General features: G+C 29.5%; 1 protein-coding gene across 1 annotated transcript; it reads right to left on the bottom strand.

Moving 5' to 3' along the window:
* Positions 1–10,092: 10,092 nt before the first annotated feature.
* Positions 10,093–10,932, bottom strand: LOC119675901. The gene has a single exon (XM_038087117.1). The coding sequence runs from the start codon at positions 10,930–10,932 to the stop codon at positions 10,093–10,095; it is 840 nt and encodes a 279-aa protein (XP_037943045.1).
* Positions 10,933–11,279: the final 347 nt, after the last annotated feature.

Raw genomic sequence — 11,279 nt, 5'->3', positions numbered from 1 at the left:
ATTTCCTAAATGTCACTTAAGCAACCATAAATAAATTACAACTAAATGACTTCTGTCAGCCGCAATGACCCTCACTTTTCCGGCGGAAAATTACACATATACAAAGAATTATTAGGAATATCAGAAAATCCTTTGTCGTAAATAAAAATCATTTTGTTGTGCCGGAAGATAAGAATATTTCCTAAAACTGTTTTCGTTTATGTTGTTTTTTTCTTCCGAAGACTTTTCCGCTTTGTTAGTCATTTTGTTGTTCTTTAATGTTGTTATTGTAACTACATTTACCTACATTCATTCCATATTTATCTACATTCTGAACTGAGTTTATATGTAATTGCTATGATATTTATATCTTTTTTTGTACATTTTACAATATAATTTTCGTATTTATCTTTATAAAGTTCGGTCAACAGAAGCTAATGTAAACACTGAATGGCGGTACAAGAGTGCCAAACCGGAAGAACACATGTACATGGTTAAGCACGTTGAAGTAAAGCGCACAGCATGTCATGTACATTGCACCGCACACTGACTAACATTTTGATTTCAGTGGCTTTGTTAATACTACAGATAATGTTAATGTTATTACTGTTGGTTGACGATGCTGCTACTGTTGGCTTAGCTGTTAAAGTTAACATTAGTCACTGACAGCCTCATATCAGAACATTGTGTTGGTTGAATAAACTCATTATTTCAAAAGTTTTCTTATATAAAATAATTACAAGCGAATTTGTAGATGCGGAACGATAAATTTATTGTGTTTTTTTTTATTATTATAAATTTTAATACCAAAATATTTAAACACTTTATGATAAACTGTAGTTAGTTTCCTTGCCTTAAGCTTAAGTATGTGAGGCAATAAAATCCATTTATCATGTCAGTTGAGTGGTTTTTTGGTCACACTTTAGTTATTTCAGTTTGCTTGTGATAGGGTTAAATACAATATGTTTTGACCATTTAGTTATAAATTGTGCTTGTGAAATATTTAGAAATACAATAAGGAAACCTTTTTGGCCCTTTTCGGTGTAGTTTTTCATTTTCACAATAATTTTTTTATTATCCTATTCTTTTTGTGGAGATTTAGTGAGTGATGAAGCGATTAAAAGCTAGACAAAAAATAAGACCAAGATTTTATAAAAGAATGTATGAAATTTGTTTGGCATTGTTGGTATGCCAACAGGATACTGCAATGAAATACTTTCAGTATGATATATGTGTTGAGATTAATAACAATTGTCAAGGGAATTAAAGCATTAAATTTATAATATTACTATAAGTTTGTTACCATAAAAACGATTAGATTTGAAAATGAAGTATTTAAGACTACTTAATTCCTTATTAATTGGGTAAAAGTTAAAATATTTAAATAAGTTTCGTTTAACTAATATATTAATATAAAATGAAAGGTATTTGCTAAACTGATTTCGACTTTATTAAAAAAGTTAAATTGCTTTAGTATATTTGTAATGCTTCCTCATACATCACAGATTAATATATGCAATGCAATGCTATTTCGAAGCATGTGTGTGCTTTTGAATGATAGTAAAAAAATTAAAAAATAAAAATCAGGAATATCATAATTTATTCATACGATCATATTATTCATATAATCGTTCATCAAATTTTATTTTTACAATAGTTCCTTCATTTTATTACTATTTAATCACAGTTTGTCTTCCAACTTGCTAAAAAAAAATTATTTTTATTATTTCAGATATAATTTCTTCAAAATAAGTAAGTACGAGTATCAATAACCACAAAATAAAATTTTAACATATATATGATTGCAACTAAAAATTGCCAGATTCGTTAAGTAATTCTTACCAATTTAAAATCTTTTTAATTGAAAATCTCTTTTTAAATTTTAAATCTTTTTTAATATTTTATTTCTTAATTTAAGTAAAATATAAAAAAAATTGTCAGTATTATTTACTAAATTAATTAATATCTTGTTAATATATCCTTTACATAAATTATATCATTACAAATCAATAATTACTTTATAAAATTACAATTTTTAATTATTGTTTTGCTTTGGATATTTTCAAATTTAATACTAAATAAATTTTGTAAATGCAAACAAATTCCCAAGGCTATCACAAATGGAAATTGACGAATAAAAGTCCCAGTATCCTTGAAATTTTAATGAAAATCTCTGTATAAATGTTTTAAATATTTAATAGTTGGCTTCACTTTTACTCAATCTTAATACTCTTAATGAAATTGAATAATATTGATATTAAGTGGTTGTTGGTGTTGATTATGACTATATACCTTCTGCTCAGCTCCACTCAGCTTAATTATTCAGTTTAGCTGAAGTAACTTATTACTGCCATTACGAATATATGCCTACTTTATATGTTAAAAATATTTATATCAGCCATCATCAGTTACTGAGTTTAAATATAAGTACAAATAAATATAAATATTATTTGTTTTGTTAACAATAAATTGTTAGCGTTTTCATTTATTAATAAAACAAATTATAGCTCCATAGACAATTCCAACATAGATAATTTATATATCATCACAAGTTGCAAATGCATTTATTTAATAAATTTTGAAGAAGTAATTTAATATTAATAATTAAATTTGGACTCCAGATAAACCCCCAATATATAAATATATAAAATAAAAATTTAATAAATAATTATTTGATTTTTATTACTTATTCATCGTTTAATAACTGAAAATTTATGATTTCAGTATTATTATGTAGTAAATTTGGTTTAAATTCAAAACTTAACATATAAATAATTAAAATATAATAATTTTATTAATACTCTTAGACAATAAAAATTTTTATTTAATTTTTTGAATTGCATCCCAAGCCACCATATTTTTCAGACCTTGCTCCCGGTGGTCTGTCTTTTGAACTCAAAAAGTTTCGGGGAAGGACTTGGTTTCAATAAAAATTGATTTTGAGGTTTGCTTTTACATATAATAGATATACTGTAAGCCAAAAAACTATTTTTAGAATAAAAATGTAATTAAATTTAAATTATTAATTAAAATTAATTAATTTAAAATTTAAATATGTTAATTAAACGTTGTTTTTATCTAAAATTTTGCATTTTTGTTAAAAAAAAACAAATAAACAGAAAGAAGTTCTTTATAATTTTTCACTGCTTTAAAGAGTCCTAACTATAGAAATCATATCCAAATGCTCATTAACGAGTACTATTACTTAAGTAAATAAGAAATGTTTTGTGTAAATATATAAAAAATGTTTTATGTAAATATAAAATTTAATAACAATTTTCAACGTTAAATTGCATGGTTACAATCCCCACTTAGTAGAAGATGCCAACTGTTAAGCGCAATTGTAGTAGTTTGACATTATTGCCCTCATAGCAGTCAGTAGTTAAGAATACCTTTCTGCATTATGGGTGATAACATTCTCTTACTGGTACCTTTTTCAATTTAATTTACAGCTTACAAAACGTTAATCAACCTTAACTGATGCTGCAATGTATCTCAAAGGTTACCACATAATGCTGTCACTACACATACTATACCTTTGCCGACTACCGACTTAAGCTTTCTTATTGCTTTTTGTCTTTCCGTTTGACACAACAGTATTTATAACAAAACCAGCTTCCATTAGCTTGTATAAGGATTAAACCCACAGCAATTTCTTTTAAAATCTTTCAAAACAAAATTGACAGTTTTGCTGCTGTTAAAGCTTTTTTACTATTTTTTTCCATAAAATAAGAAATTTTACTTGGAATTTCTACTTTATTTGATATTGTTGCTATGCAGCATTATTGGCTTAACCTGCTGAATTTTGTTGAAACTTGTGTCAATTTCTTTGCTTTCTGGTACACCTTTTTTGAGAAGTACCTAAAGAAATGCAACTTGGGAATATATTTGCAACAGTTATGTTTAACTTCAGCATTGCTTTCCAGACACATGGAACTCATTCTAGTCAAGTCGATGGTAAAAGTATATTTATTTACTTTTGGTATGTTGTCAATTTTTGTGCCATGCTCAAGTCATGACACTGCGCATAAGTTAAGCTTTTCCTTTCCACATTTTCTATATTTTTTTATTTATTTTTAGTTATATACTTATATATTTCTATTTTTTAATATTGTTGGTTTTTTTATACTTTTATACTAAAGTGCGCCACTTTGACATTTGTCAATTTTCTACTTTACAGTATTAGCATAAGAAATATTTGAAAGAATTCTCCTCTGAACTACGTCAAAAGAGAACGGAAATTTAGTACTACTGCAAATTTGTAGTACAACATAAAAAAAAAATCTATGCATTATATATTTTTAAGTAATTTAATATATTTTCAATAAAAATGCTTCTATAAGTGGTTCATACTGCGTGACATTTTGTATACTTTTATATATTAAAAAGGATCAACTTCAAAAGAAAATCTGATTTTATACATACCACCATTTTTTTTTGGTATCAAAAAAGATATGTTACCAATTTTTGCTTTTTGAAATTTATTATTGGGACGCAAAGGTATATTATGCCGCCTAAAAACGTTAACTAACATAAAATTTCTATTCAGTATTCTTAGACAGTCAATTTTTTTTCTAAGATTGAAGATTGAATTCTACACTATGACAATCTTCTCTACTAGAAGTATAAAATCACTTATTTTGATTTTGTATATAAGGTGTACAAATTCATGTAATGTTCATATAATCTTAATCATATATATGTATATATAAGATATACACACAACCAAAACAAGTGATTGTCTACTTCTTTGTTTTGTGTATACTAAACATGTAAAGTTGGATGATAATGAATATGTATATATATAGAAAGAAATCAATTAAGTGATTTTTGGAAGTAAATTGTATATGTATTTATGCTCAAAAATCATGATAAAAGTATACAATACTCTATGTATTAATCAAATGATTTAAAACCCTTTTTTTAAAACAAATACAGTCAATGTAAATCAAATTTGTTTTTAACAAAATGTATAAAATAATTGCGAAGATAAGGTTAAAAAATAATAAAAACTACTACTAATAGAACTAAGAACAAGAAAAGATAATGCTTACGTAAGAAATCATAAAAGAACAAATATTTTTTAAGTACTATTGCAATCTTACTAATTTTAAAACTAGAACACCTATTTTCTATTATTCACTATTAACTCTGTGTAGAATTATTCAGTTTCTATCCCGACATTCAATATTTCTATTTACTATGCAAAAAATTCTCTAAAACGGAAAACTATAATGTTAAGTATCTGAGTCAGTTCCAAACTAGTGTATTAATTTTTCTACTCAATAATAAACATTTTGAAATCAAGGACCAATTCAATGGCTATTTATTTGTAAGAATAATGCACTATAAGTAAATTAAAAGGTGAAGAAATTAGAGGTTAGTACTTTTTTATACTTGCTTGAATACTTGCTTGCTATAATTTGCTTAAAAGTTTCTTCTTTTCTATTTGCTTCTGGAAAGGAATGTTATCTGAAAATTTGTTTCAAAGTTTAGTCTGATGTTATCCTATACAGACAATTCGGAACTATACCTATAATGCGACTATGTTCGACCGGACGCCTGTCACTTTCAGACTATGGGTAGCAAATCAATAGGCAGCAGGTGCAGCATCACGTTTACTACACTGATAGTCTCTTACTGATAGTTAGCCACGAAATATGTAAGAATTGGGCGTACAATGGCCATGTACATACAGTGTGTAATATCGGAACGAATCTTGTATTTTTTGCCGAACTTCCTTTTGCAAGAGTAAAAAGCTACACAAACCTTCTTGATTCTTCGATCGACATTGTGTTTCCAGTTTAGCTTACTATCGAGCAGAATTTCTAAATTTTTGACTTTTTCCGACAGTTTTAACTGTTGCTTATTTAATGAAGACAACCTTAAAGTCGGTATTTTGGTCTTGATAAAATAAACAGTCCCATCTTGGTTTTCCTCTATTAATAACCAATCAATAGCCTGTGACCCAAGTACATAATTTAACCAAGGCCCTTTGTATTATATATAAAAAATATAAATATAATATAAATATATAATTATTAGGAAACATACCTGACACTAAAATAATCACATAATTCGCAAATGTTACTGCTTTTACGCCTATCTTGTTGAGTGTATTAAGAATATTATCCACGACCAGCAGCCACAATAGCGATTAAATAATCCCCGCTCTTCTTATGTTTCACTCGAGTTTGAATATATATCTATATATAGATAATATATAGATCATTATATATGTAATGATAATAGATTTCGTATGCTAAACTTATACTATATTTTTTTATATACACTGTATATAGATTATTAATTATTCGAATCTAAATTATTTGAAATACAATACTGGCAACGGCCGTACAATTCAAGTTCAAGAATAGCCCTTGTTTTCAGCACAGTAACTATTCAATTTTTGAGCTCCTTCTGTAATCATATTCTGGCAAGTGAGTCATGTGTAGTTTTCATGAAGACATTATTGAAGATCCCTGCATATCTAAACAGGTTGCCTGCCAAAGAGAATTGTTTAAAATGAATTGATTTTTCCAAAGTGTAAGTGACCTCATGTTGCGCTGATTCCGTAGATCTACCCTTGAGGTAAACGCGCTGGAATTTTGCAATTGGAATTGCCCACTGTGCATGTTTTACCATTAGATATAAAAATTAATAATTAAATTAAAATGAATTTTTTGAAATGATAAAGTCCATGTATCCCCACAGCTTCACCGTTTTTAATACGGAAAAATTAGTCTCTAACAATTGATTTTGTTTTAAAATAATATATTTTTATTTAGTTTTTATTCCGAATCATCATGATTCATAGTGGTCCAATTTTTACTACATAAAAAAAAAAAAATACCTTAATTTATTATGCCATTTTTTACCATTCGAACCTATCCTTTTTCATGTTTGAAATTCAATTGGTGTGTGCTACTGTGGTCAGCAGTAGGCGCTCGGTTTTTGTGTAGATTTTTCGTGGGTCGCCTTTAACTTATTTGTTTTTGCTAAATATCAACAATTTGCTGAAATTTTTGTTATCCTGTGCTGAAGGATTTTATTTGCGCGTAAACATTCATTTAAAGATATTTTTTTTCATTTTGGCTCTATAAAAGACTTAATACGTACGTCATTTCTCGTTAGTTGTTCGTCGTTAGTTTTTCATTTGAGTTTACAGTTTGTTTTTAATGGTTTTAGCCTTTATTTATCCCACTCCCCTCTGGTGTTTATAGTGCTGAAATTTCATGCAAGTACATATAAAATGTGATTTTTTTTACACAAAAAAGGATGCCCTTTTTTATTTTTAATTTAGTAAAAAATGGTACACAATAGTGTTGCGTTGTGGCAATAAAAACTGCAAAACTTTGGAAAAAATAAATAAAATGCCAACCGAGCTTAGTCAACCCTAAAAAATTTTATTCCATTTTTTTACAAATATTTTTTCGTCTTTTTTGTTTTTATTTTATTTGGTAAGCTGTAAATTTTATGTTCAAAACCAGGCTGGTCTGCCAATGTCGGTCGACGAAGAGATGCATAATATTTTGCTTGATACTAATTTTTTGTTTTCTCAATTTGCCAAAATTTTTCTTTTTGAGCATCAAAGCAAAGTAAAATCAAATTGCTTAGCATGTGTGAGCACATGGGAAATGGGTTGAATAGCGCATGGAATGGATTGGTATCTGCTTAGCTTTCCGGCTTAGCTTACTTGGTCGATAGAACAGCGCGCGACATATTGTCTAGACATAAAATAATTTAATATTGTAACGAAATTCGGGTTGTAATGCGCCATTATTTAAACATTTGTTAAAAATTTTTATATTTCAATAGAAAAATAAACGCCTTAAAACAAATACCAAAAACGATGAAGCTTTTTTGTAGTTTAAAAGGAAAAAGGGAAAAATTGAAGTGAAAAATACGCGAATTTAAAGCGTAATATAAATACATGTAACGCTAACGAGCACAAATTTGCATTAAAAATCAATTTCAGTATTAAAAAGGATTTTGGGTTAAGCTTTAATGTGTATGCATGTGTAGTAGATAGAGTCGATAAAAAATGGTAGTTCAAAAAAATAATTTTTTTAAGAAGTGCATTAAAAATATATTAATCAAATTATGATTATGCACAGAGAAGGAATTCCAACTTGCTAAAGAAAAATTATGTGTTTCTAATGTTTAAAAAACATTTTTGTTAATTTGTGAACATTAGAAAAACTTTTTTGTTGAAGGGCATATCAAGTGAATACATATGTATATAGAACTCTCAATAAGTTTGTGAAATTAATAACACAAAAAATATTCTAAAAATTTAACTTTGTTTAGCAAAATAATTTTCTTCAAGAATGATACATATTCTACTTATCAGCCATGATATCTGGTAAATAATCCCTGGCGACTTATTCAGTGGTCCTTTAAAAATAATTTACATATCGTTTTATAATTTATGTATATATAAAATATTAGCATATAATTAAGTTTAAAAATTTTTATTATTTTAGAATAAATATTTTATTGTTTTATTTGCACAAAATGTTTTATAATAATTTGGTTTTTAAATGGGTTAATTGGTACTATATAATGTTCTTATAATGTAGAACATTATATAATGTAGATTAAGTTAGATTGAGAAGGTGCTTGCTGACAGTTATCAGCACTTTCACTTGTAGGCATATATTATCCATTGTGATGCCCTCAAAGATTAGAAGAGAAAGGCAAGTTGCTAGCCTTTATTATCTTCTATCCTTGTTACACCATTTGGTTCTCCAGATGAAGTTGAGGAGATCCAATAAGTTTGCTTTCGTTATTTCTTTCAGGCCAGTGAAAAAGAATTTGAAGTCGTCTTGTCTGCAGTCCTCGGCAGAGACACAGGAAGTGGTTGATGGATTCTACTTGCTCCTCATCTTGACAACTCCTGCATTATACACTAGTTGGAACTCGTCACTATTAAAGCATAGGCGCAATGGCACAGTGCCCCGTTAGTACTTTAGTAAGTGCACGAACTTCATGTTCGATGAAGCCCAAAAGGCTTTTCGTTTTATTGTTATTTATCGTATTGGTGATACCCTCGATGCACCTAAACAGTTCGCGTATCATTGTTTGTACCGAAAGGTCAGCCTCTCTTATATACAGTTCAGAACCTCTTCTGGCCATCTTAACTGCTTGTTCATGTAGCCCATTAAATTCTTGCTACATTATAAGACCATTATAGTACCCTGAAGATGACTTTAGAAAATTTTTTAAAAAACAAAAATAATTTTTTAAAAAGTGTATTATTTAAATATTGACCAATTAGCCTGTTAAAGAAGAAAATTATTATTAGAATAAATATTTAAATTAAGATAATCTTATTAAACGAATATCTAATCCATAAATAATAGATATTTAAATAGATAGGTGTTTTATTTCAGTTAGTTTACTGATTACTTTTCTTCACGACTACTTTATTATTTCTCAAAAACACATGTCGCCTTTTCGCGTGTGCTTAAAGGCGACGACACAATACAAAAATGACAAATACATTAAAGGCCATGATACAATAAATCTTAATTCTAAACATATCGCCGCCTTTGATGGCTCCAGCAGACATCAACATTCAGATGGAATAGGTGCCAATTTATGGATTGCTCGGCGAACCTCTCCATTTTTTGTTTTTACATCAGCAACTCGAACCCAACCTTTAGCATCTCTTGTCACTTTCAGCACTCTCCCAATAAGCCATTGCTTAGAAGGCAAATTTTCTTCTGCAATTAACACCATATCACCTTCATTAAGGTTCTTCTGCTTCTTAGTCCATTTGACTTTCTGTTGAAGTTCATGAAGATACCCCGCCGACCACCTTCTCCAAAAATGTTGTTGTATGGCCGAAATTCGTAGCCATCTATCTTTATGAGACCATTCTTCGCTATCCACAGTAGGTTCCACAGTTCCAACCAACGGACCACCTGTTAAGAAATGTGCCGGTGTAAGAACGCTTTCATCATTTGGGTCGTTAGACAAGGTTGTCAAAGGTCTTGAATTTAAAACTGCCTCTACTTCCGCAACCACTGTTGCCAGCTCTTCAAATGTAAGATGCGATTGACCCAATATTCTAGCCAAATGATATTTTGCTGATTTCACAGCCGCTTCTCATAGTCCACCAAAGTGGGGGGATCTGGGTGGTATATGATGAAATTCAATACTATTGGCAGTACAATATTTTGAAATCTTGCCCTGTACTTGTTGATCAAAAAACTTGCATTTCATTTCCTCGAGCTCTTTACGAGTACCCACAAAATTAGTGGCATTGTCGCAAAATAATTTTAAGTATAAGCCGCGTCGTGCTACAAATCTTTTTAATGAAGCCAGGAAAGCCTTTGCAGTCAAATCAGAGACCACCTCCATATGCACAGCTTTTGTGGCAAAACAAATAAAAACAGCAATATAGCTTTTTGTTGTTCTGTACCCACGAAGTAGATACGTTGTTGTAATAGGGCCGCAAAAGTCCACTCCAGTCACAGTGAATGGCCTCGCTACGGTGACTCTAGAAGAGGGTAAATCGCCTATAATCTGATTACTCAATTTTGGATGGCATCTAAAGCATTGTAGACAACTACCAGTAATTTTGCGTATTACTCCTCTAGCATGAAATATCCAAAATCGCTGCCTAACTATAGCCATAAGCGCTTGCGTACCAGCATGCAAATATTTGAAATGAAGAAATCGTACAAAACTGCAAACTATTTCTGAGTTATTCGGTAACAAAATTTGATGTTTAGCATCATATGGTAATGCAGCCTTCGCTAATCTCCCACCAACACGTAGTAGCGGAACACCATAAGTATCTTCTACAAAAATGCTCATATTTTTATATTTACTGTTTGCTGGCAATTCTCTATTCTTCAATAGCAGCTCAATTTCTTCTTTGAAATAATGTTGTTGCACACAGTAAAATATACGCACTAGTGCTTCATCTAATCTTTCAGTCATAGACTTAACGCTTCTTCGAAAGCCAAGAAGATTGGCAAAAATTCTTTGTAATTTTTCAAAATCGCTGAAGGTTTCAACCCACGTCACAAAAGAAGATTTCGAGTTATCCTCAGAGCATGCCTCATTAGGTATTTTTTTTTTCAAATAGCCTTCAATATCCACAAATCTTGCATGAAAATCTTCGCCCAAGGGGATCAAACAACTTAGATAGTTCCGACAACACTATTCTTTTTGTCACCGCTTTCGAGCGTATCTCCCACTGGAGCCCAGATGATACCAAGAGTTTTTATTATTTCCTCATTATTCATCCGAAGAGTCTTTTCTTTATCAGCTTCAGGTACGAAATT

This window comes from Teleopsis dalmanni, chromosome 2, assembly GCF_002237135.1.
Source record: "Teleopsis dalmanni isolate 2A chromosome 2, ASM223713v2, whole genome shotgun sequence".
NCBI lineage: Eukaryota > Metazoa > Arthropoda > Insecta > Diptera > Diopsidae > Teleopsis > Teleopsis dalmanni.
Note: the sequence above shows the minus strand (reverse complement) of the source record. Positions and strands in the feature narration are given on the sequence as shown.

Bases quoted from the DNA above. Each gene is read 5' to 3' on its own strand.
- LOC119675901 (XM_038087117.1), bottom strand. From the start codon at position 10,932: ATGACTGAAAGATTAGATGAAGCACTAGTGCGTATATTTTACTGTGTG.